Below are 26754 nucleotides of genomic sequence, written 5' to 3'. Positions count from 1 at the left end.
AAATCACTTGAGCCGGGCAATGGTGGCTCACGCCTTTAATCCTTGGGAGGCAGAGGCAGGCAGATTTCTGAGTTCGAGGTCAGCCTGGTCTACAGAGTTCCAGGACAGCCAGGGCTACACAGAGAAACAAAAAACAAAACACCAAAAACAAACAAAACAAAACAAAAAATCACTTGAACTACTTAATGGCTTTCAGGAGGGAGAATCGGAGAGGCACACCTCATTTTATCATTACTCCGTATGACCCTTTAAAAGCACTTTTCTCAGGCCTGGATGATGGCTCAAGAAGCTGAGCCTGGTAACCCGAGTTTGATCTCTAGCACTCCTGTAGAAGAAGCAAGGCCGGGACAGGAGAAATCTGTGTTAGGGTCACATGCATACAAGTTTTTTGGTTTGTTATTTGTTGTTTCACTGCAATGACACTATAGTGTGTATTTCGAAGTGAGAATGGAGATGGCTGCTAGAAGTTCCCGCGGGTTGGTAAAAGAGAGCTGACAACTTCAGGCCTTACAAGGGTCGCAGTCACAGCCCAGAAATGGGACGGCGATTAACATTAAATCCCCGCGCGTGCACAATGGGGCCTCGGGGGCGCGCCTTCGGTTAGAGAAAACGAAGAAGCCCGCTTTTTAGAGGTTTGGACCGAGTCCACATAAACAGCCACACAGAGACAAAGCAAGCAGAACTGAGCGCTATAGAATCTGCGCCTCTAAGGCAAAAGATGCCGGAGGCGAGCACGCCGCGAACCAGGCGAGCGCAGGCGCGGAAACGCGCACGCTCATCGCGTCCGGAGACACCACGGGCTTCTGGGAAATTGAGATTTTCTCGCGATAGGTTAGTGGCTCCCCGGAAGAAGCGTGGCTGCTCTCCTGGTACTACCGAACGCTGTGAGCTGAGCCGCCCGCACCATGCAGTCGGACGATGTGAGTTCCCTCCTCTTGCTCTGGCGCCCCGGGGTTTGTGTGGGATTTCGCTCAATTAGGACTCAGATCCTCATACCCAGCTGGCCGGTTTGTCTCCTGTTTTCTTGGATCGCGAGGCTTCCAGAGTCCCGATTTTCGAATGTGGGTTCCCGGGCGAGTTTAAAAGGCCAGGACACCCCAGCCTCAGCCCACCGGATCGGCTTCCTTAGTCCCTGGTGCTTAGCAGTAAAGCCCCTTGTGCCAGTTGCCATCTGAACGGCAGTTGTCTCGGAACTGGCAAGGCGGGAGAGATGCGATGTTTAAAATTCATGTCTGGGGCACTCATCCATGAGCGTTGCTTTTCCTGTGTTAGGCTTTTCTTTATCTTGCTCTATTGTCTGCCCGAGTCGTCATTTCTGAAATAAAAGACTACGTTCGTCTATTTACAGGAGTTGTAAGTACATCGCAAGCATCTGAGTGGTGTAGGCACTGTAGTAATTGGTTGTTAACAGTTGGACAAAAGATAGAAAAAAACAAACAAACTTTGCTCTCATGAGTACTTTGGGGATGGAGAATAAATAGACGAAGCATTTGCGTGGTAAACGATACTATGAAAGAGGAGTAAATGAGGGAGAGAGGTAAGGAGAGACCACTGCAGATAGACTAGTCAGTCACATTGGACTAAAGACCCAGAAACTGGGACTGAGACAGCCACTGAAGAGGGGTAGGAGTAGGAAAGGTACAATGTAAATGTATTAGGGCTCATATTGTTAACACTATACATAAGGGCATACTACAAACGCTAGATTGTATGTGTGTATTGAAAAGAATTTTGGGAAAATAGTTACCAACTCTTAATGAACTTCTGTTGCTGAGTAACAGGGTATGCATTTAGGTTTTTCTTGTTTTTTAAAGAATATATGAATACATGTTACTATGTAGCGGGAACAAGTGTGGGCTATTAAATGATAGCTCTGTCTTTTCTTTCATTCCCTAAAGACCCTTTCCTCACAAGTACCCAGCAGCGCGCTCTGACCTGGTCCTCATCATCTTTTGTGTTTATATTTTGGTGGTGGTGGTGCTAGAGCCTAAAGCGAGGGCTTTGCTCACGCTGGGCAAGGACCCCGCCATGGAGCGCCAGCTGCAGTCCAGAGAGTGCTGCCTCTTTTTATATTAAACTGCATCCTTGGGACGAGAGCAAAAGGGCTTTCATTCTGTCTTGCAGGTTATCTGGAATACACTAGGAAACAAGCAATTTTGTTCTTTCAAAATAAGGTGAGTAGATGGCAGCCTACACTAAACTGTGCTTAGTTGCCCCCTTGGTTGTAAACATTTCTTTCCTTGCATCCTAGAACCAAGACTCAGGGCTTTTGTAGGAATGAATACAGTCTGACTGGACTGTGCAATCGGTCGTCCTGTCCCCTGGCAAACAGTCAGTATGCTACCATTAAAGAAGAGAAAGGTACGGAGACTACACAACAATTTATAAAGGATGTTCCTAGTATCTCTGTAAATAATAACAAAGCTGTTTAACTTCTCTTTAGGACAATGCTACCTGTACATGAAGGTTATAGAGCGAGCAGCTTTCCCTCGGCGTCTCTGGGAACGGGTAAGACTCAGTGAGAAAACTGGAGTGACCATTAGTCAAAAGCGAAAATGCCACACAGGCCATCTCTACACGTCAAAGCCACCCTCATTAATATCAGAAGGGACAGGGAAGACCTAACTTGATTTGCCCCTCCCCTTCACGTTTCCCTTTCTGTTCCACAGGTCCGACTTAGTAAAAACTATGAGAAAGCACTGGAACAAATAGATGAAAATTTGATTTACTGGCCCCGCTTTATCCGACACAAATGTAAGCAAAGGTTTACCAAGATAACCCAGTACCTGATTCGAATCAGGAAACTTACACTGAAGCGACGGTAAGGACCAGCTACTTCCTTTGTTCACAGTCTATTACTGTTCCTGGACCATGTCACAAACCATGTTTTCCTCCTAAATTCGGCTGTGACTAATCTCTGATGATATGGTAAACGTTGGATTAAAGGCGTGCTCGGTGGTCCTGCAGGATTTTAAAACAGAATATGTGATAACGCTGCCTACCTGGAAAGTCTGTGTGGTTCCCTGAGAGAAGCTGAAATTAAAGATTTAAAATGTGACACGAGTATGAACTACACTCAGTAATTGAAAGCTACCTTAATGGTGTGAAACCCACAGGCTCAGTGAACCCCTTCTTAAGGAGTGTGAGGATGAAGGCTTTTTATTGAGACTAGCAAAGAGTGTTAAAGAGCATGTGAGTCTTTTTCAGAAAATTCATTTTTCTTTGTTCACTGAAGCATTGATCTTACTGTAGTGAACCCAAAGAAAACAAAACTGACCACATTAAAATACATGTCAAGGGCACTAGAGAGATGGCTCAGTGGTTAAGATCACTAGCTTCTCTTCCAGAGGTTCTGAGTTCAGTCCCCAGCACCCGCCACATATGATGGCTCACAAGCATCTATAACTGGGTTCTGATGCCTTACATAAAATAAGTAAGTTTTAAAAAAAAAATATATGTCAAAATACCTGATTTTTTTTTTTTTTTTTGGTATAGGGTTAAGACAACATTTCACCTTGTAGTCAGGCTGGCCTGGAACTTATGTAGCTTTCAACTCAGTGATCCTCTGCCTTACCCTCCATGCTGAATTACTGATGTGAACTGCTACCTGGGCTGTAGGAAAGTGTGTATGTGTGCACATGCGCACCTAAGAGCAAACCTTGAGCCTTGCATGTGCTGGGCAAGTGTTAAGTCACTGAGCTGTACTGGCAGCCTGAGTACCTAGGAACTGACACACTGCATGGATCTGAGCCGCCGCATAAGATCAGTTCTAATTCTTTTATCTTTAAAATGAACTTGAATGTTCTAATAATGTATTTGATTTCTGCTAGGAAGAAACTTGTTCCTTTGAGTAAGAAGGTTGAACGAAGGGAAAAACGAAGAGAGGTAATCTGCTGTTCTGATGTTTACTTGGCTTCTATACTGTCATGTAAGAAAGTTGTTTCTTGCATGAGATTGATGATGCTGAGTCACTAATGGGACAGTTGGTCTCTTTGTATCTTCAGATTTTTACGATTTTTCACTGAAGGCTGAAAATAGGTACTCTGGGTTGTTTTGGTATAATTAAAAACACTATCTTAGACAACTCTATCTAAAAGTCTTCAAGTCAAAATGTTACATAACTTAGATTTTTGACATTGCCTGGCTCATACATTCCCTTCTGCTGAGTTTAGACAAAATCTTTAGCCTCATGGCTATTTTAGTTATATTATTTAGAAAATTGAAGGCTTTGATTATGAGATTGTTTTTGTTTGTTTATTTTTAACAAAACAAAAAACTGTATACCCTTAGATCTCAGATTAAGCTGGGTGGTTTGTTCCAAAGGATGGTGATGGTGCACGGTTACTAAAGGCGGTAGTGTGCATGAAGAAGCGTGCTCCACAATTTTCAACTTTGCCCAGAGGGTAGTCTGTCAGGCCGTCTCACTGATGGTGACGCTTGAGTTGAGATGAGCCTCATTAGTTGTCAAGACCAGCTCTTGGGAGTCAGCTCTTCCCGACAAGTCCAGTTCCAGTCATTCTCGGCATGCTTTCTCTCTCCCTTTCACCAAACAGCATTTGCCCCGCTTTGACCTGTCCTTTAGGGGCACCTTCTGTAATCTTTGGTACTTAATTCTCACTAATCACACGGAGCTTTCTCAAATTTACTATTTCATTGGTGTCGAACACAGCATTTTGGTATGTGACCTTAACTGACCTGGGATTATAGGTGTGTATCACCACACACAGCTCACATGACTGGAGACTCCAGTCATTGTGAATTTTTTATTCTTCACTAATTATGCACCCGTTTTTTATTCAAGACCAGCTAGTAAGTTTCCATATTTCCTAACTCTCAAACATTCTTGCAGACATTTCAGAATAAATAAACTTTTTCTGTGAATTCATAGACCTCTCATCTTGTTTTGAAATTCTTTTTTAGCCACTTAGTTTCTTATTTAGTGTGTATGCAGTACTCACATACATGGCATAGCATGCATGTGGAAATCAGGACAGCCTTGGGTGACAATCCTCAGGTTCCTTCTACTTTTTGTTTGAGAGGAGATCTTTTATTGGCTTGAACTCTGTAGGCCAGGATCTTTTCCACAAGCTTCCAAGGATCCACCTACCTCTGCCTCCTCTCTTACTATTGGCATGATTCCAGGTGCATGCCATCACTCCTGGTTTTCTACATGAGTCCTGAGAGTTCAGACTCTGGTCCTCATATTTGCAGGTCAGGCATTTCACCCACTGAGCATCTTCCTCGGCCCATGTGACATTCCTAAATGTATGTAAGCAGATATGTGTAGTATGTCTCAAGGGTTTGTTAGAAATTCAGAGTGCTGTTGCTAAAGTTTTAAGAATTATTTTCATTTTATTTATTTGATACATTTATGCAAATTATAGAAGGGAACTTCTCATTGAAAAGCTCCCAAGAGGCTTTGAGAAAGACATGTATCTGGCTAGAAAGGCAAAAGCCTCGCTAGTAGCATAACCACATTATACCATTATTAAAAGTAGGTAATTACATGTGTGCAGGCTGGAAAGTGAGTCCTGATGGAGTAACGGTTTGGTCTTTTCTTACAGGAAAAAGCATTAATAGCTGCCCAGCTGGACAATGCTATTGAGAAGGAATTGCTGGAGAGACTGAAACAAGATACGGTGAGAAAGCTAGTAGTGTTGGGACAAGACTTTTTTTAGGTAATAGTACCTGGTGGGAAATATGAAAAAGACGGTATTCTTAAACACATCACAAAGAGCCTTCCCACCTCAGTTTGTCCAAGGAATAAAGCAAGTCTATGTAGGCCTATCTTCCTGATGAGACTTTCTCCTTGGCTGTTATCTCTAGTTGATGTTTCTAAGCTTAACAGTTCTGTATAAAGGCATCATAACAGCCACAGGTTTTGGTTTTCTGAGTTTGTTTTATTTTCCCTTGTTCATGCACAGCCTCCAGGGACAGACCTGACTCGGGGCAGCAAAGGGATGAAAAGACAGGCAGGAAGCTGAAGTCAGATGGACTTGAAGAGAGAGCTGAGTCTCTTTGAAGCTTGGCATTTTATTAGACAGAGCTGACAACTCAGGGAGGCAGGGTTTATGGGTACTGCCGGATCAAGGAGACAGGCTTAGCTAATCTCAGTAGCAGTGTCTCTGGTGGGGATACTTCACACCCTAAATCCTGGGGGAGGCTGAACTATGACACATTTTCTGCACACCTTGTCAACATTTGCACTCAGACCAGAGGGTGGCTTTGCCATCCCTGGGAAAGAGGCTTTGCTCTTTGGAGTCTGAGGCTCTGGGGTCTTTGGGATAAACAGTCACTCAGCACCTCACTCATTTTGGAACCTCTCCAACTCCCTATAGATTATCTTGTTTTGAGACCATATCTAATGATATCCCAGACTGGCCTCAGATTCAAAAGATGTAGCAAAAGATGAGCTTGAATTCTTGACCCTCCTGCCTCTACCTGCGCTGGATTTTTAAGTGTCTGTCACCGTGTCAGGTGTATATGATTTTGGGGTTGGACCTGAGAATTCACATGTGCTGAGCTCCACCCGTCTCAATGCCTAGAGCTTTTGCTTTTGTATATTTCTCTAATCTTTTTAGGGTCTTTTAAAAAGCCTCTTTTTAAAAATGTCACTATTGCTTCTCAAGCTTAGATGGTTAATATCAAAAGCATTCTATACCTAGGCTGGAAAACTATAAAAATACAGTGCATCACTGTTGATAAATAATGTCTGTAGAGCAGAGGAATTGGAACAGTGTGATACTCAAGCTTAGTTAAAGGTGGTCTGTGTTTGTTCTTCAGTATGGCGACATCTACAACTTCCCCATCCATGCCTTCGACAAGGCCCTAGAGAAACAGGAAGCAGAAAGTGACTCTGACGATGAAGAAGAAGATGAGGAGGAAGATGAAGAAGAGGTGAGTATGGTTTGCCTTGTTTTGAAATGTAGTGACCTGCAGGACAACACATTTTTCATGTAATTCGGAGACAATATTATTTACAATATTACATCGCCTTTTGTTTCTTGTGATGATTAATTTTGGTTTAGCAGGCCAACAAATTCTGTATTGACTTTTAGATACACCTATAACTTTTCTTTTTAATTTGTGTTAACCTTGAGAGTAATAGGATTTTAATGTCTGTGTATAGACTGAGTCACTTCTTTATGGAAAGAGGTAAAACTAGGTGTTGAAACTAGATCTTCCTTGTCTTTTTGTCTAACCTAGTAACTGCTTCCTTCTAGGATTCCGGGAAAAGAGAGTTTGTAGAAGATGATGAGGTAGAGGAGAGTGACCTCAGTGACTTTGAGGTAAGCTCTGTGGGACAAAGAATGGCTTGTGGCCATAGGCCATAGCAAGGAGCGGGTAAGGAGGGGAGGGACCTGAACACAGGAGCTGATGAACAAATACATGGTTTGTTCTGAACCGGCTATACAGTGAAGGGCGGGCGCTGGAGAAACCTTGTACTTTCCTGGTCTGACCTTCTGTTTCCACATACTAGGATATGGATAAACTGAATACTGACAGTGAGGAAGACCAGGATGATGAATCCTCCAATGAAGAAGAGGCTCATAAGGCCAAACACAAAGGCAAAGCACCCTTGAAAGGACCTTTGCGGAAAAAACGGGCCTATGTGGAAATAGAATATGAACAGGAGACAGGGCCCATGGCCAAAGTCAAAACCACATGAGTTCCCTTCACACCTTTATCCTGAAACAGTCAACACGGGCAGCTGTGCTCTTCTGTGTTCTATTTCCTAAAGTATTTATACTGTTAATATGGACGTCACTTTGGTGGAACAGAAATCTGGAGTGAGTACGAAAGTTGTCAGGAGTATTTTTATAACACATGCTGTGACAGCTTGAGCCCCAGGAACCTAACAGATGAATTCCTGGAGTGGGAATGGCACTGGCTGTAAATATTTCTAAATTACAATTTTTACTTAGAAATGTCAGTATTTCAGGTTTTTTTTTCTTACTCCGTTTTTCTTATGTGTACAAACTGGAGGAGATAAAAATTTCAACTTAAAATATTTTAATACAAAAATAGATTTTTAACCCTCCACCCCCCATATGATCTGGAATAAGAAGAGCATCCTTTCCTGCTGGTTAGCCATCTTCAGAGTCATCGCCAGGAGCATCTGCAGAGCCCTGCTGCACCTTCCTGATGTAGCTCACCACTGTGCGGTCTTTACAGGATAGAGCAATTTTAGCCAGAAGACCCTGGAACACGAGAGCAAACAGGCATTGATTTCTGTAAAACCTGTTTCCCCACAGCCTTTACTCTTGTCATATACTCAAAAGATGAGAGACTGCATGGCTCTAGGGGAGAGTGCCTCCATCAGAACAGGTGTTATTGAACTGTCCCACGCTTGTAAGTACTCGGCTGGCTCAGAAGAACCTCCGTCATTCTAGACAGAACGACTTTAAACTGAACGACTTCAGCTGGACCCCTGGCTGGAAAACACAAGGGCTACAGTGCAATGGCCAAATAAACTGAAAAACAGCAAGCCACGCTCTAGCTCTGCATATTTTGGGAGTACTGATTTCTCGTCCTTTAATTGGAGACTTCTAATTGTGGTAAAAATGAGAAATTAGTCTTTGAAGTACATGTAAATTCACATAGATACCATAAATTATGGTCTTGAGAATTTTGTGGAATATGACACCAAAGGAAGAATTTCCTACTGGTTAAGTCTATGGAAAATGGGAGGTAGTTCAGTGGGATGAGCATGAGGACCTGGGTTCAATACCATGTTTAAAACCTGTGTCATCAGTGAAAAGCCTCCACTGGTAATCTCAGTACAGGGGCGGGATACACAAGCAGAGCCTTAGGGTTTTGGTGACCAGCCAGGCCTGCTTGAAGAGTTCCATGCCTGTGAGAGATCCTGTCTAAAAGATAAAGTGGGAACTGTCCTGGAGGAATGATGATCCTACATTGGCCTTACCTGTACAAGCACACACAAGAATGTGAACAAACTTGTAGGAAGTGCCCCTCCTGCCATGGGGACATTCTGGTATCTCAGTTACAGTATTATTCCTTGATAGCTCATAGCCTTATTTCTTTGGACTTTGTTAGCACTGGTTTTAATTCAAAGTCTAGAACAGAATTTGCTAACACAGTAGGTATTTCAATCTCAGAACTTTATAAAATCTGTGTGCCTTTTGTTCCGAGTGCCAGTAACATCTGATCCTCTTGTGCTCTAAATGGTTAAACAGCATTAAAAGAGCTTGAGAGTACTGAGGTGAGGACCTAACACCCTCCAAGCTCATGGCCAATGCAGGTGAGCATACAAATAGTAAATTACAATCAGTCACCGGCATTACCTAGGACAATAGGCCAACTGAAACAGTTGCAGATGCTTGCCTTACCTTCACCTGCCCCTGAGAACAGTGGTCCAGAAGAATCAGGCAGTCCGTGGCTTCCTGGAGCACCACACTCTTAGCTGCCTCAGTTGTGGGGATCTTATCCCTCGCTACATCACATATCAGTTTCAGGAGAGCCTTCAGTAAGACCACAACTCTGCAGGAAATTCTACAATTGGGAAGAAAAACTTCATATTCTAAACTGGAATATGAAACTCAGACAAAATTTGGTCCAGGCATAGAAAAACTGAAGTCAAATGTTTGCTATCACATTGCTGAAAACAAGACCAAACAGACTGCAGATTATTAGCCTCAAAGTTCCTGACATTTCTACAGCATTCTGCCTGGATACACACAAGAATATAACAGTCTGGAAGCAGAAGCTGGTCTATCTCTGCCAGTTTCAGAGCAGCCAGGGGACAGCGAGACTCTCTTGGACAGAACAACAACAAAGACAGAAAAACCTAACAATGTTTCCTGCCAAGGCTTAAGTCCCCAGCATGATCTGAGAATTAAGGGAGTCAGATCTCTCCTGTTCAAGCCCCCCTCCCTTTTTATCCATAGATAAGAAGATAGCCTGCAGTCACAGAACTCTGAGCCTGGACTTTAAGTCAGTCTGCAGGTAGTGAGTGAGTGGTATATGCTTATAATCCCAGCAGGTAGGACCTGGAGGCAGGAGGATCAACAACTTGAGCTTTACTACAGAGCAAAACCTTACCTTAAAAGAGAAATAAGGATGATTTATTAATTCAGTCTCAAGCTCCTTGCTGGCTTTTAAGTCTAGCTTATTCTCTTAAGTGTTAATCCTTTTGATGAAATAGACACAGCATTCATTACAAGACATTCTGACTACACCATGCCATTAGGTCATAGGCTTTAACTTTGTAAAGTTTATAAACTAAACTTTAATGAAAGGTGGAAAGTAACATGTACTGTGGAAATAAACCACATTTCTGGCTTGAACTGCCTAGCAAAAACATTTCCATCCTTCATCTCAGCATTGTTCAGTGTTTCCCTATGGCTTGTATTTCTCTAACCATTACAGTCTGCTGTGTTTACCTCTTCCTATCTTCTGCTCTATCTTTACTCTGTGAAGGCCCAATATAAAATTAGCTTCATTCAGTTTCACTTGCACATCTATTCATTCTCTGAATACTTAATGTACCTTATAAGAGGTACTGAGTGCTTCAGGGATACATAATAGATGTGGTTGTCTACCCTGAGTTTAGTGGAGGACAAAAAAAAAACAAAACAGGTGAAGAAATGCAATATAGTTACAATGACTCAGACTGTCATTGGGGCAAGTTTCTTGATGCCTGGTATATTTGTAAGAAAGAATATACTCCAAAGTACTGTTGGCGCTCTGGCTTTTCTAGCTAACCTTTCCATTTGATGCAAGAGAACTGTGAGGTGACTTGACGGTTGAGGGTCTAGTTTCCTCCTGACACCATTGAGCCACATACAGAATGTCTTCTAAACAAGGGTATCCTGAGTTAGCATCTAATCACTGCTCTGGCAAATGCTGAGTGACTGTCTTGAAGCAGTCCATTCCCAGTTAGACTGAAGAGCACTAAGATGATCACAGTGAACCATGCTTATTGAAGCACTTAGGTTGTCTTTCTAGGGAGGAGCAGTGATAAGGATCAAATCTGGACTGCTATACATACTAGGCAAGCGCTCTCATATAACTACAGCATCAGTCCTAATTCACCTTTAGTAATTTGATAGGAACTATAATTACACTCTGGAGGACAGCCCATCTGTGTAGCATGTTGAATGAGAATAGGCCCATACTTGAGTACCTGCTCCTCAGATGGTGGAACAGTGTGGGAAAGTTTAGGAGGTGTGACACCAGGAGTGAACGTTGAGGTTTTAACTGCCATTCCCAGTTCTCTGTTCCTTCATTGTGTCTCAAGATGTGAGCTCTCAGCTGCCCCATATCATAGACTTGAACCCTCTGAATCTGTAAGCTCAAAACAAACTTTCTTCTGTAAATTGCCTTCATCATAATATCTTACCACAGCAATAGAAAATCTGCAATGTTTCCCCATTTACATAACCATAAATTTTTGTGATTTTTCTTCCTTTCTCCCCCACCATGTGTTTGTCCATCTGTCTCTTTTTCTCTTTTCTTTCTTTTCTTGAGACAGGGTCTATGTAGCCCTGGATGGCCTGAAACTAACTATATAGATAAGGCTGGTCTCAAACCTGGGCCAAGTATACTGCATGACAAGTTTCAGGGTTTCCAGTATCTTCAACCTAGTTTCATCTTCTGGTTCATCATAAACCTCCAGATAACCAAGGATAACTTGCTCCAGCCTCTTCAAGTGCCGAACAGTCAGGATCCCCAACCTACAAATAAAGAGAAGATGCCGTGCTAAGAGGTTGCATATGGGGTATATGACCAGAGTGAGTTCAGTCACTCACTTCTTCACAAAAGCTGGCAGGTTTCTGGCATACGTCCTACGTAGGAGAAGGCGATGCTCTGGCTCCATGTGGGTGAGGATCAGTTGTAGCACCTCGTGGCAGTGTGTAGTAGCTCGAGCTGAATCTCCCTGCCAGTGCAGAGCCTTCTCTAGGACGGGGAACAAATCTAAGAGGCACAGGAGCACAGCCTACAAGAAAAGAAACCACAGTTCACTTATTTGTATTCATAAAATTCCTAGTTTTGCTAAGATCTTCATTAATGTATGGTCCCTAGGGCATGTCACAGAATTCTGAAAATAACCATAACTAATGGACAAGGTACAAAGTACTACAAATTTTCAAACTTTCTTTCCAGAACTAATCTGTAAGATGAAGAATGGCAAAGCTCCACCCAGGTTTCAGTCCCATAGACTGAGTGATGCACAGGATTTAGGGGCTCGCATGAAGCTGCTCCAGTGACTGTTAGACGGTCCAGACTTCTTTATCTGAAGCTATGGGGTCTAAACATTCCCTTTCAGCACTCCAGGGGTCTCAGGCTTTTCTAGGTGTTTGAGGATTTTAAAAATCTCCTTTCTCCAACATCTTAATACAATTTCTGAGAATAACTGGATTCTAAGTATCCAAAATATTAAAGGTACTAAAATCATTTAAAAAAAAAAAAAAAAAAAAAAAAATCTCCAGGAGCTGCTGGATACAGTGTTGCGCATCCACCATCCCAGCACTTGGTGGCCAGGATCAATATAAGTTCCAGGGCAGCCTGGGCTAGAGTTAGACCCTGTCACAAAAACCAAAAGCAACGGGTAAAAGAAGCTCAGTATGCACTTGGCTTGCAGGTATGAGGGCTGGGATTCAATCCCAGCACAAAGAAAAACTGCTGCTTAAAACTTTCAATAGCTGGTTTCTTGTCTTTCCACTCTTCTTCTCCCTCCTAAGAAAGTGCTTTTTACCCTTCATAAACATCTCCCGCCATTCCCACCACCTAAAACCACTTTCAACCCCACTAGTGGCCTACTGCTGTTGGTCACAAGCTTATCCCTTGTAATAAAGCTTTGGTGTGTTGTACATATACAGAGGTATATGTGTACAGTCATATATACACATTAATGTCTTCCAAGGAGTTTCAAGCCTGAAACACTTTCTGAGACACTGATTCTTGGACCTACCATAGACATATACTAGATATATCAGTTGCTGTCTGCTGTGAGACTGACACTAGGTATCTACATACAAGGGGTTTCAAATACATGTGTTCGTATGGAACAACACAGAGGAAGAACATTTACTAAAAACATACTTAAGCCCAGGTGGCATGTAGCTTACATGCATGTAGATAAAACCTGGGCTGCTCTGGCTGCTCAGGGGTGGATGTCTGTTTGACATTTAGATCCTTTTAGTCAGGCAGCAGCTTTCAAGTGTCCTGACTCTCCCAAGGGAAAACAGCTCTAAACTGTTCCTGCTTACATAATAGCACTTTGTACTCATACCAGAGCCCAGAGAGTCAGGAGTAAATCTTCCCATACCTGAATGAGGTTGTGCTCTGGCATGTACAGGTGATTGAAAAGGGCGTGGTACAGAACCTGGGCTCTGTTGTACTGCAGCAAATCAGCAGCTGGCTGCAAACACACAAATTAGGCAGTTAAAAGTTTCCCAAAAAGAGCAAAATGCCAATCATTTTTAATTAGACATGAGTACATGGAGATTCAGTAAACCTTACTCTACTTCTTGAAGGATTTTACAAGTTCCATATTTAAGAAGAGTCTCCTCCAGTAACATTTTGTACATTTTGCCATAAACTCTTTTGAATTCTGACTTTTTTTCTACTTGAAAGTTACTTGCTAATTTCTATAGGTGTTTTGGCTTTTTTTCCTTTTCACATTTTTTTTTCATAATGAAGCATGATCTTGTTTCTTCTATAATTACCCTTTTATTTATTATTTTACCAGCAGGATACAATTTCTACAAGGTTCGGAGAGAAAAAAATATATTGTGGAAAAAATATAAATAAGTGAATAAGTGAATTACATGACTTAACATGAAAAGAAAGCTACTTATAACGTTAAAAGACTAAAACAAAAACAGATGAGAAATGAAGAACAGCCATGGGTGAGTCGGCTGTCCATCGGTGTAGGCCGGAGGTGAGGTGCTTACCACATTAACCACAATGTGGTGGAGGCACTGGACACCCAGGATTTTATTCTCAGTTTGATAGTCGTCTGAGATGAGCAAAGACGGAGGAAGTATCTTTTCTAGATGCTGGCTCAGCCAGGGCTGAGTGACTTTTTGGAGAGTCCATGAGAAAACATGTTTGACAGCAGGATTCTTCTTCCAGGTTTCCCTGAAAGGACACATGAAAACCACACTAAGTAAATGACACAGCATTAGCAAAAATAACCAGTTGAAGCTTCTCTTCCTCCTCCTCCTCTTGTCTTTAACAGATTTTATACACATATATGTATCCATGTATGTATATCTCCTATACAATGCTTAGCTTTTTTCAAATAATTTTATGATTTGAATTAAAATAATTTACATATACTATATGCACTTGGCAGTTGCCCAAACTTGGGATAATATAAGCTTATCCAATGAATAGCTGCCATTCATAACTACAGCTATGTAAAAGACCTGTGGGTTAGTGGTGGTCACGTTGGCAGATGATGTGACACATGCTGACAAGGGAGAGAGAAGAATAAAGGTGTCTTACACTTCAATGTCAAAGGAATAAAGAAATCAGAGCATGAGCACCAACCTTCTCAAAACACTCACTGTATAACAGCTATATCTCCTTTCATTACAAATAATAAAACAAGATTCATGGATGCTATCTGACCTGGTCCTACTCACAATACAAAGAGAACTGAACTGGGCACAGTGTGGCACCCCTGTAAACTGAGGTATATGTATTTCAGAAAGCTGAAGCAGGAGGATCTCTCACAGTTGAGGCCAACAGGGATTACATAGGAAGTACAAAGTCAGCCTATAAATTAAGGGTGTCTCAATTAGAAAAAGAAAGAGGGACTAGCTTAAAAGCCTTTTAACTCCAAGTTTATTTCACCTCATTCCATAGCCAGAGGACGGGGGGAACTAGCTCAGTTGGTGAGGTGCCTGCCTAACATTTACAAAGCTCTGGGCTCAATCCACGACAGTGCATATATATACCAGGCATGGTGAGACACTTGCCTGTAAGCCTAGGGCTTGGAAGCAGGATCAGAAACTCAGGACCAACATTCTTGGCTACATGAAAACCTGCCTGAAGGGGCCAGAGAGAAGGCTCAGTACTCAAGAGCATTTGCTGATTCTCCAGAGGATCCATATTTAGATCCCAGCAACCATGTCAGATAGTTCTCATATCTAAGTCCACCTCCAGGCGATCAGACGCCTCTGGCCTCCTCAAGCACCAGCACGCTTGTACAGACACACACCTACACATAATTAATAAAATCCTTCTTTAAAACAACTGCCTGGGGCAGGTGTGGTGACACATGCAGAAATCAGAGTCAGAACAACCTCTGGCACACAGTGAGACCCTATCTCAAAAATAAGTAAATAAAATATAGATAAAATTAAGACCTGGCTGGGAAAAAAAAAAACCCACTGAAAGTAGCAAGTCAAAACTCATAGCAAATACGTGATAGCACACGTGAATTATTGTGTGATTATCACAAATCATTTTCAATGTTTTATACCAAGTATTACTTCCTTACAGAGTAATCACCTTATCTAATGATTATGAACAAGTTAGAAGTCCCTGTATTTAAATTCAAGATGAAAAGACTGGGTCTTCCCTCAATACCCATGAGTACTTGGCATAAGATACTCGATTCCATTTAAATGGGACAGAACTTTCAATTTCTATGGCCATTGTCTGAATTTCCAATTGCCCAAGGCAGTAGTTGTTCAGTGGAGAAAATGGAATTTGAAGACTTCAGTTCTAATCTTGAATTTGCTACTCTCTGATTACTTCATGTCTAGTAAGCCACAGCCTCTCTGGTCCTTAAGAAATCTGTTATGTCAACAACCGTATCTGCCTGATAACAGTAAAACGTGCAGAACTCACTTATTCAAATGGGGCTTAAGGAGCCCCAAGACCACAGCAAATCTCCCTCGATCATCTTCATTTTCTCCGCATAGGAATCCTGCCACACAACTACACTCAGTAACTCGAAACAGTAAAGACAGCACCTCGCCCGCAACATGCTGAGATTTTGGACTGGTCCATGGCTGCTTCAATCTGTGTGTGATGGCAAAAATATACATGGGTCCTGACAAGTGTCGGAGGCCTGTCTTCCATGCAGGGCAGTCGGGAGAACTCTTCGAAGTTTCAACCTTGCCCAACAGCTTTAGAAATAGTGAGCCAACTTCAGTTGCCTTCTCAGGTACTTCGGGTTGCTCTTCGCCTCCATCCGCCTTCTCCTTGGGTGCTGCGAACTTCTCCAGGGCTTTCACCACCTGTCCCAGGATCTCGGGCATCCCCCGGAGGGATCCACCACTCCCACTCCCCTCAAATAATTGGTCACATTCGGCGGCTTCTATTAAAGCACTGAGGTCTTTAAGAGCGGCGTTTCTTGCGTTGCTTTGTCCTGATGACTCCTGGCGGCTGAGATCCTGCAGAATCTTGGAGAAGGCTCGTTCGAGGGTCGGGGAAGACCCTTCTGCAGGCAGGGAGCGGCCGACCCCCTTCTCTTCTGCACTGTCCAGCTTCATTCCTAATCGCACCCGGTGGGCTGGGCTCCCCGCGGGGACGGAGACCAAATGGAGGAGGTGTTGGAGTCTCAGAGGGAAGGTCGTCCGGGGCTGGGAGTCCCCCTACGAACAGAACTAAAACCATGCACAGTGAAAAGGCGAACTGTCTTACTGTCTTGACACAAGGATCGAGTGGAACTCGGTTAAGTGGGTGTGACAAGGGGCCTCGTTATGGTGAGAGCCTCAAACTCCTAACATGTGGCGAACTTTGTCTTTCTGAAAACTCAAAAAAAAAAGTTATTTTTAAAGATAAACTACTTATCCATGACACCGACAAGGCTCCCGACACCTACAGCTTTCCGCGTACAGCATCTGTACTCAGCAACTTCCGGCCCTGGATAACGTCGTTGCCGTAAAGCAAAACTAACTTCCGCCAGCGGGGCCGCAATGCTTCTTTTTACGACTTATGGCCAGAAAGCAACAAACAGTCCGACAAAGAAGGAACGAGTAAAAGGTGGAGTTATGAAGACTATATTTGCATAATGTAGCGTTCGCTCATTAATTTTGTTTCTGATTTCATCTGCTAGGGTAGAAACAAGAGAATTATCGCAAAATCTCAATAATAGTTTTTAATTGTACTATGTTTTTGTGCAAAAATGAAATAGACCTGTAGCATGTTTAGTCACCCTCTTTGTAAAAAATGGTGAGACTTACTTGATACTTCCCGAGCCCGCGAAGCAGCTGATCCTTTCTGGTTCATAAAGCATGATGATTGGGTGTTCACGCACTTGCGTGATATGTGCCGCCCATTAAATCTTGTTACGACGTGGGCACATTACCCGTCTGACGTGAACTTGGAAGGATCCTTAAATTCTGTTATTTGTATAAGCCAGAATTATATTGTTACCTATTTCTGAGTCCAGGCAGGCTGGATTATGGTTTGGGCGCTGGAAAGTGTTCCGGGTACCTGGGATTGTACCTAAAGTCCATTCCATTCCTCAGGAAAACTAATAAGAGTGACAGTTAAGTTTCTTACAGACAGCTTTGGTGCATGCATGTCTAAGAAAGGTTGTTGTAAGTTATTACTCTATTATGTATGAATGCTTTGTGCACTTGCATATCCGTGCACCCAGCTGCCCTCCTGGTCCCCGCGGAAGCCGGAAAATGGTGTCTAATTCTATGAACTTGAATTTCTGAAATTTGTTAGCCAGGATATGCTCTTAACAACTGAGCCATCCTTCATCTCCGTGGCATGCACGTCTTAGTGTTAGACTATTTCCAACTACCCTACCTGTGATGCCTGTGTGACTTTCTTTTTTTCTCTTTGTGACCTCTTAGATCTCTATGTCTTAATTTCTGTATTGGGAAAAAAAACGTAGATAATAACAGTCCATCTCTTAGAACTGTTGGGACAATTTTTATTTACCCAAATGCTGAGAACAGCATCTGAGCAACAGAAAGTTCATACAGGTGTTAGCTCTCATTGTTATGCAACAGCACCGACATTAATTTACATCTTTTTCTTTCCAAGGAAATCTGGTGATTAGACTTCTAACTCAGAACCTCTTTTAGCTTTCCCCACTCTGACCAATTGGTGGCACTCTGATCAATCACTGTTAACCACTTCCAAGGAAAACCTTCCCTTACAAAAGCAGCTTGAGGCCAGTCAATAAGAGGTTATTGTGTCTGTACTGTGTGGGACGTTTCTTCTCCGTTAACATGTGCCCTTTGTGTCCAGTGGATCCAGACGCCCTTTTAGACTGGAGGAATGCTCTGTATTGCTGCGATCTCTCACTGAGTTTCCCAAAGGCAGAGCCAGACATGCCTTTACTTCTAGTGCCTGGCACAATTTAGTCGAGGCAACAAATGTGTCCTGAATGCCCATGTCCACACACAGAGGATAGGCTGAATTGACCACGGCCCATCCACACAATGCAGCTACAAGGAGTTTCGTCGACACAATGCAGCTCGGTGCAGCTGCAGTGACGGGGAAAAAAAGCAATCTCTGTGTAACACCGTGGAACTCTGGGATACATAGATAGGTAGAAAGAGCAGAGGGGAAGCAGGATAGATAGATGCTCTCTTGTAAGAAAGAAGAGAAAATTGAGAGCAAGATATATGAATTTCTTTGTGTCTTAACAAAGTAGAAATGGGGGTGGTGAATAACAAATGAAAAAAATTACATGTCAGGAGATAACAGAATGAAGAATGGAAGCAAGACCTCTCTATATGTACTTTTATCGTTTTGACTTTGGAATGATATGAAACCCTTACTTAATTATTTTTAAGAGAAAATAAATCTGGTGTGGTGCCACATGACTATAATACCAACTTGCGGGACACTAAGGCAGGAAGATCCAGGCCAGCCTGGGCTAAATAGTAATATGTCTCAGTTGGGAGTGTGTTTGCGTAGTATGCACAAGGCAATGGACTAGAACCCCAAGCAGCACAGGAGACTAGGGGTGGGGTGCATGCCTGTACTAGCACTGGTGAGGTTGAAGCATCAAGGTCAGAAGTTCAAGGCTAGTCTGGGCCACATGAGACTCAAAATAAATAAAGAATGAATAAGTGAATGAATTGTGAAGTCGAATTCACTAGAATGTTCAGAAAAAAAAAAGCACTGAAAATTTTTGGCAAGGATTTGGGGAAACAATATGAAATGCCCATATGGTGCCACATGAGGTGGTGCAGCTGCCGCAGAACAGTTTGACAATTTCTCTGAGAATTAAACAGGGTCACATAGAGTTGAACCGGATTCAGCAATTCTCCTCGTAGATGTATAGCCAAGAGAACTAAATTCTTATACGGATACAAAAACTTCAACATGAATGTTCACAGCCACAGTCTTCTTAGGCAGTGGAATCGGCTCAACAGAAAAAGAGATAAATGCTGTAGCTTACAAGCCGAACATTACCCTAAGGACTGTATCAAAGGCTTGCTCCCTGGGGTGGTCCTGTTGGGAGATAGTCAAAACTGTGAGCTATTCAGGTTTTGCCTACCAGTCATTCACTGCCCAGACAAATACTTGAGACTATCCTTAAAAGGAGGGAAAGATTATTTTGGCTCATGGTCTCCCATGTTCTCTGTCTTTGGGATAGATCGTGGTGGGTAAAAACAGAAAAGGCTGCATCTGGGTAGAAAGAGAGTCAGAGACAGACAGACAGACACACACACACACACACACACACACACGAGGAGGGGGGAAGAAGGAGAAGGGTGGGGATATGACTAGAACCAGATTACTAATGTCTCCTTTGAACACAGGCTTCTGTTGATGTAAACTCTTTCTCCTTCTTACTTACTTTGGGTCCTACTTCTAAAGCTTCTACCACATTGTTGTGGTGCCACAAGTGGAGTCCAAGCCATGGGGCCTTCGGGGTTAGAGTTCATATCTAAACAAGCCTATGACGTAAGTGACCGCACTGCTGTGGAATCCCTGGGTGATGGGCCACAGGTTCAATGCTCTAGAGTCTGAAAAACTGAGAAACGAACCCCTTTACTTCATCAGGTAACTACCCCAGATATCTTGTTATGATGACAAAAGCTATCCCAGTGAAGGAAGTGTGATAGAAATGCATGATGGGAATGTCCTTAGCCATAATTAATGAAAGATCTTAGTGTCTTCTGTGCTGTTGGGTGAGAGTTCGTAGTGCTGGGAATTGAATCTGTGCCGAGCTTACCCATGCTGAGCGCATACTGAGCTACACCGTCAGCTGTCAGTGAGAGTCTGATGCATGCGGCAAAATGGATGAACCTTCAAGACAAAGTAAATAAACCAGCGACAAAGGGACATGCTATGATTCTACTGACACAGAATACCCAGAATATGCATACCAATCAAGGCACAACATAGACCAGTGGTTGCTAGGAGATGGGTGGGGGAAACGGAGGACGGCTGCTAGCAGTTAAGGAGTTTTCTTTTAGGATGCTAAAAATGTAGTGGGCCCTTCTGCCCTGCCTGGTCCGCTGGGCTGGAGCAGACACAGAGTCGGTCTGCTCCCGTCCTGTTGAGAAACTGAATCCTGAGTCATCCAGGAGCCACTGCACTCAGAGCAGCTGGTAAGATCTCCATCTCACTCCCTAAACCCCAGAGATAGATCGGGGAGCCAGGGACATCCAGGGCACAGCAGCTACCCAAACCCCGCCCCTCCGGAATTCCACTTCCCTTCTGCCCCTGCCTGGTCCTCTGGGCTGGAGCAGACACAGAGTTGGTCTGCTCCTGTCCTGTGGAGAAACTGAATCCTGAGTCATCCAGGAGCCACTGCACTCAGAGCAGCTGACACAGAGTCGGTCTGCTCCTGTCCTGTTGAGAAACTGAATCCTGAGTCATCCAGGAGCCACTGCACTCAGAGCAGCTGGAGCCACTGCACTCAGAGCAGCTGAAACTGAATCCTGAGTCATCGAGGACCCACTGCACTCAGAGCAGAAGGATTTCCAGATCCAAGAGGTGGCCTGAGTCCCAGGAGTTATTCCACCCAGGAGATTAGGAGCATAAGACCACAGAGACCTCTGGACTCTGAGGAGCTCTGCAATAAGCAAGATAACTGGAAATACAGACTCCAGTTTTACACAGAGAGGGCAGGTACCACTAGAGTTAACCAGATGGCGAAAGGCAAGCGCAAGAACATAAGCAACGGAAACCAAAGTTTCTTGGCATCATCAGTGCCCAATTCTCCCAATATAGCAAGCCCTGAACACCCCATCACACCTGAAAAGCAGGATTCAGAATTAAAATCACTTCTCATGATGATGATAGAGGATTATAAGAAGGAATTAAGTAACTCCCTTAAAGAAATACAGGAGAGTACAAGTAAACAGATAGAAGCCCTTAAAGAGGAATCACAGAAATCCCTTAAAGAAATGGAAGAAAACACAAAGAAGGAATTAAACAAAAACATTCAGGATCTGAAACTAGAAATAGAAACAATAAAGAAAGTTCAAAGGGAGACAACCATGGAGATAGAAAACCTAAGAAAGAGATCAGGAGTCACAGACGCAAGCATCACCAACCGAATACAAGAGATAGAAGAGAGAATCTCAAATGCAGAAGATATGGTGGAAAATATTGACACAGTTGTCAAAGAAAATGCAAAATGCAAAAAACTCCTAACTCAAAACATCCAGGAAATCCAGGACACAATGAGAAGACCAAACCTAAGGACAATAGGTATAGATGAGAATGAAGATTCCCAACTTAAAGGGCCAGTAAATATCTTCAACAAAATCATTGAGGAAAATTTCCCTAACCTAAAGAACAAGATGCCCATAAACATACAAGAAGCCTACAGAACACCAAATAGACTAGACCAGAAAAGAAATACCTCCCGTCACATAATAATCAAAACATCAGATGCACAAAACAAAGAAAAAATACTAAAAGCAGTAAGGGAAAAAGGTCAAGTAACATATAAAGGCAGACCTATAAGAATTACACCAGACTTCTCACCAGAGACTATAAAAGCCAGAAGAGCCTGGACTGACATCATACAGACACTAAGAGAACACAATTGCCAGCCCAGATTACTATACCCAGCAAAACTCTCAATCACTATAGATGGTGAAACCAAGATATTCCATGACAAAACCAAATTTGCACAATATCTTCCCACAAACCCAGCACTTCAAAGGATAATTGATGGAAAATGCCAACACAAGGAGGGAAACTACAACCTAGGAAAAGCAAGTAAGTAATCTTCCAACAACCCCCAAAAAAGATACAAACATAACGTTACCTCTAATAACAAAAATAACAGGAAGCAACAATCATTTTTCCTTAATATCTCTTAACATCAATGGTCTCAATTCCCCAATAAAAAGACGCAGACTATCAGACTGGATACACAAACAAGACCCAGAATTTTGCTGCATACAAGAAACGCACCTCAGTGACAAAGACAGACACTACCTCAGAATAAAAGGGTGGAAAACAATTTTTCAAGCCAATGGTCCCAAGAAACAAGCTGGAGTAGCCATTCTAATATCAAATAAAATCGACTTTCATCCAAAATTAATCAAAAAAGATAAGGAAGGACACTTCATACTCATCAAAGGAAAAATCTACCAAGGTGAACTCTCAATTCTGAACATCTATGCTCCAAATGCAAGGGCACCTACATACATAAAAGAAACTTTACTAAAGCTCAAAACACACATTACACCTCACACAATAATAGTGGGGGATTTCAACACCCCACTGTCAGCAATGGACAGATCATGGAAACAGAAACTAAACAGAGACACTTTGAAATTAACAGAAGTTATGAACCAAATGGACTTAACAGACATCTATAGAACATTTCATCCTAAAACAAAAGAATATACCTTTTTCTCAGCACCTCATGGTACCTTCTCCAAAATAGACCATATAATTGGTCACAAAACAAGCCTCTACAGATACAAAAAGATTGAAATAATCCCTTGCATCTTATCAGATCACCACGGACTAAGACTGGTCTTTAATAATGACAAAAACAATGGAAAACCCACGTACACATGGAAACTGAACAACTCTCTACTCAATGATGACTTGGTCAAGGAAGAAATAAAGAAAGAAATTAAAGACTTTTTAGAATTCAATGAAAATGAGGACACATCATACCAAAACTTGTGGGACTCCATGAAGGCAGTGCTAAGAGGAAAGCTCATAGCTCTAAGTGCCTACAAAAAGAAACTGGAAAGAGCACACACTAACAAGTTGACTGCACAACTAAAAGCTCTAGAACAAAAAGAAGCAAATACACCCAGGAGGAGTAGAAGGCAGGAAATAATCAAACTCAGGGCTGAAATCAACCAAATAGAAACAGAAAGAACAATACAAAATATCAATAAAACCAGGAGTTGGTTCTTTGAGAAAATCAACAAGATAGATAAACCCTTAGCCAGATTAACCAGAGGGCACAGAGACAGTATCCAAATTAATAAAATCAGAACTGAAAAGGGAGACATAACAACAGAAACTGAAGAAATTCAAAAAATCATCAGATCCTACTACAAAGGCCTATACTCAACAAAACTGGAAAACCTGGATGAAATGGACAATTTCCTAGACAGATACCAGGTACCGAAGTTAAACCAGGAGCAGATAAACCATCTAAATAGTCCCATAACCCCTCAGGAAATAGCAGCAGTCATCAAAAGCCTCCCCACTAAAAAAAGCCCAGGACCAGATGGTTTTAGTGCTGAATTCTATCAGACCTTCAAGGAAGACCTAATACCAATTCTCTTCAAACTATTCCACAAAATAGAGACAGAAGGAACACTACCCAATTCGTTCTATGAAGCTACAATTACACTCATACCCAAACCCCACAAGGACCTGACAAAGAAAGAGAACTTCAGACCAATCTCCCTTATGAACATCGATGCAAAAATACTCAATAAAATTCTAGCAAACCGAATCCAAGACCACATCAAAACAATCATCCATCATGATCAAGTAGGTTTTATCCCAGGAATGCAGGGATGGTTCAATATTCGGAAATCCATCAATGTAATCCACTATATAAACAAACTTAAAGAAAAAAACCACATGATCATCTCACTAGATGCTGAGAAAGCATTTGACAAAATTCAACATCCCTTCATGATAAAAGTCTTGGAAAGATCAGGAATTCAAGGCCCCTACCTAAACATAGTAAAAGCAATTTACAGCAAACCAGTAGCCAACATCAAGCTAAATGGAGAGAAACTTGAAGCAATCCCACTAAGATCAGGGACTAGACAAGGTTGCCCACTCTCCCCCTACCTATTCAATATAGTACTGGAAGTCTTAGCCAGAGCAATTAGACAGCAAAAAGAAGTCAAAGGGATACAAATAGGAAAGGAAGAAGTCAAAATATCGCTATTTGCAGATGATATGATAGTATACTTAAGTGACCCCCAAACTTCAACCAGAGAACTCCTAAACCTGATAAACAACTTCAGCAAAGTGGCTGGTTATAAAATCAACTCAAACAAATCAGCAGCCTTCCTCTACATGAAAGATAAACAGACTGAAAAAGAAATTAGGGAAATGACACCCTTCACAATAGTTGCAAATAATATAAAATACCTTGGTGTGAATCTAACCAAGCAAGTGAAAGACCTGTATGACAAGAACTTCAAGTCTCTGAAGAAAGAAATTGAAGAAGATCTCAGAAGATGGAAAGATCTCCCATGCTCATGGATTGGCAGGATTAATATAATAAAAATGGCCATCTTGCCAAAAGAAATCTACAGATTCAATGCAATCCCCATTAAAATCCCAACTCAATTCTTCACAGAGTTAGAAAAGGAAATTCTCAAATTCATATGGAATAACAAAAAACCCAGGATAGCGAAAACTATTCTCAACAATAAAAGAACTTCTGGAGGATTTACCATCCCTGACCTCAAGCTGTACTACAGAGCAATAGTGATAAAAACTACCTGGTATTGGTACAGAGACAGGCAGGAAGATCAATGGAATAGAATTGAAGACCCAGAAATGAACCCACACTCCTATGGTCACTTGATCTTTGACAAAGGAGCTAAAACTGTCCAGTGGAAAAAGGACAGCATTTTCAACAAATGGTGCTGGTTCAACTGGAAGACAACATGTAGAAGAATGAAAATTGATCCATTCTTATCCCCTTGTACAAAGCTCAAGTCTAAGTGGATAAAGGACCTCCACATAAAACCAGATACACTGAAACTAATAGAAGAGAAGGTGGGGAAAAGCCTCGAATACTTGGGCACAGGGGAAAAGTTCCTGAACAGAACTCTAATGGCATATGCTCTAAGATCGAGAATTGACAAATGGAACTTCATAAAATTGCAAAGTTTCTGTAAGGCAAAGGACACTGTCAATAGGACAAAACGACAACCAACAAATTGGGAAAAGATCTTTACCAATCCTTCATCTGATAGAGGGCTAATATCCAATATATACAAAGAACTCAAGAAATTAGACTCCAGACAACCAAATTACCCTATTAAAAAATGGGGTATAGAGCTTAACAAAGAATTTTCAACGGAAGAAACTCGAATGGCCGAGAAGCATCTAAAGAAATGTTCAGCATCCTTAGTCGTCAGGGAAATGCAAATCAAAACAACCCTGAGATTCCATCTCACACCAGTCAGAATGGCTAAGATTAAAAACTCAGGTGATAGTAGATGCTGGCGAGGGTGTGGAGAAAGAGGAACACTCCTCCATTGTTGGTGGGACTGCAAGATGGTGCAACCACTTTGGAAATCAGTCTGGCGGTTCCTCAGAAAATTGGACATAGCATTACCCGAGGATCCAGCTATACCACTCCTAGGCATATACCCAGAAGATGCTCGAACATATAATAAGGACATATGCTCAACTATGTTCATAGCAGCCTTATTTATAATAGCCAGGAGCTGGAAAGAACCCAGATGTCCTTCAACTGAGGAATGGATTAAAAAAATGTGGTATATTTACACAATGGAGTATTACTCAGCTATTAAAAACAATGAATTCGAGAGGTTCCTAGGTAAATGGATGGAACTAGAAATTATCATCCTGAGTGAGGTAAGCCAATCACAAAAGAAGACACATGGTATTCACTCACTGATTATTGGATATTAGCCTAGAACCTTGAAATGCCCAAGATGCAACTCACAGGCCACATGAAGACCAAGTGAGGGTGATTCGGTCCTTCTTAGAAGGAGCAACAAAATACTCAAGGGAGCAAATATGGAGACAAAGTGAGGGACAGAAACTGAAGGAGGGGCCGTCTCAAGACCACCCCACCTGAGTATCTATCCCATGTGCAATCACCAAAGGTAGATGCTGATGTGGAAGACAGGAAGTGCATGCTGATAAGAGCCTGATATGGATATCTCCTCAGAGGCCTTCAAGAGTCAGACATATTCAGAGGCAGATGCTCACAACTAGCCATTGAACTGATCATGGGGTTCTCAATAGAGGAGTTAGAGTGAAGACTGAAGGAGCTGAAAGGGTTTGTGGCACCATGAGGAGAGCAACAATACCAACCAACCACAGCTCCCAGGGTCTAAACCACCAGCCTGGGAGCACTTAGGGGGGGATCCAGGGCTTCAGCTGAATATGTAAAAGTGGAGGGCCCTGCTGGGCATAGGTGGAAGAAGAGAACCTTGACCTCATGAAGGCTGGATGCCCCAGGGGGTGGGAATTTTGAGGGTGGGGAGGTGGGAGTGGGGGGGTGTAGATAGAGGTTACATCCACAGAGAAGAAGGAGGAGGGGCGAGGGGATTGGGGGTTCCGAGGGGGTGGTGGGGGATGGGGTAAGGGGACAACATAGGAAATGTAAATAAATCATCCAATAAAAAAAAAAAA

The 26754-nt window shown here is 42.4% G+C and overlaps 2 protein-coding genes and 1 non-coding gene across 5 annotated transcripts; 2 read left to right on the top strand and 1 right to left on the bottom strand.

Annotated features, from left to right (window-relative positions):
• The first annotated feature begins 831 nt into the window (after positions 1–831).
• Mak16 (MAK16 homolog) lies at positions 832–10307 on the top strand. The gene is made up of 10 exons (XM_028768199.1): positions 832–920; positions 2125–2174; positions 2252–2361; positions 2444–2508; positions 2670–2821; positions 3831–3885; positions 5565–5639; positions 6784–6897; positions 7224–7289; positions 7481–10307. The coding sequence occupies exons 1-10, from the start codon at positions 906–908 to the stop codon at positions 7667–7669; spliced, it is 891 nt and encodes a 296-aa protein (XP_028624032.1). The 5' UTR covers positions 832–905; the 3' UTR covers positions 7670–10307.
• On the bottom strand, positions 6752–16876 carry Tti2 (TELO2 interacting protein 2). Of its 3 annotated transcripts, none has more exons than XM_028768198.1 (8): positions 15829–16732; positions 13920–14106; positions 13292–13384; positions 11772–11959; positions 11553–11696; positions 9351–9513; positions 8093–8201; positions 6752–6828 (listed from the first exon to the last, which is right to left on the bottom strand). In XM_028768198.1, exons 1-8 carry the CDS (start codon positions 16473–16475, stop codon positions 6752–6754), a joined length of 1608 nt encoding a protein of 535 aa, XP_028624031.1. In that variant the 5' UTR covers positions 16476–16732. The 3 variants fall into 3 exon arrangements, 2 of the variants coding, with proteins under 2 accessions (XP_028624031.1, XP_028624030.1); XM_028768197.1 differs by lacking the exon at positions 6752–6828 and adding an exon at positions 16808–16876 and having other exon boundaries at positions 7997–8201; positions 15829–16589; XR_003711483.1 differs by lacking the exons at positions 6752–6828; positions 8093–8201 and having other exon boundaries at positions 9402–9513; positions 11147–11696.
• A 322-nt stretch (positions 16877–17198) lies between these two features.
• Positions 17199–17303, top strand: LOC114621997. The gene has a single exon (XR_003711518.1). It is a non-coding gene; the product is annotated as a small nucleolar RNA U13 (small nucleolar RNA).
• The last annotated feature ends 9451 nt before the right edge of the window (positions 17304–26754 follow it).

Source organism: Grammomys surdaster, unplaced genomic scaffold (genome assembly GCF_004785775.1).
Source record: "Grammomys surdaster isolate TR1022 unplaced genomic scaffold, NIH_TR_1.0 185, whole genome shotgun sequence".
Lineage (NCBI taxonomy): Eukaryota > Metazoa > Chordata > Mammalia > Rodentia > Muridae > Grammomys > Grammomys surdaster.
This window is presented reverse-complemented; position numbering and strand designations above follow the sequence as displayed.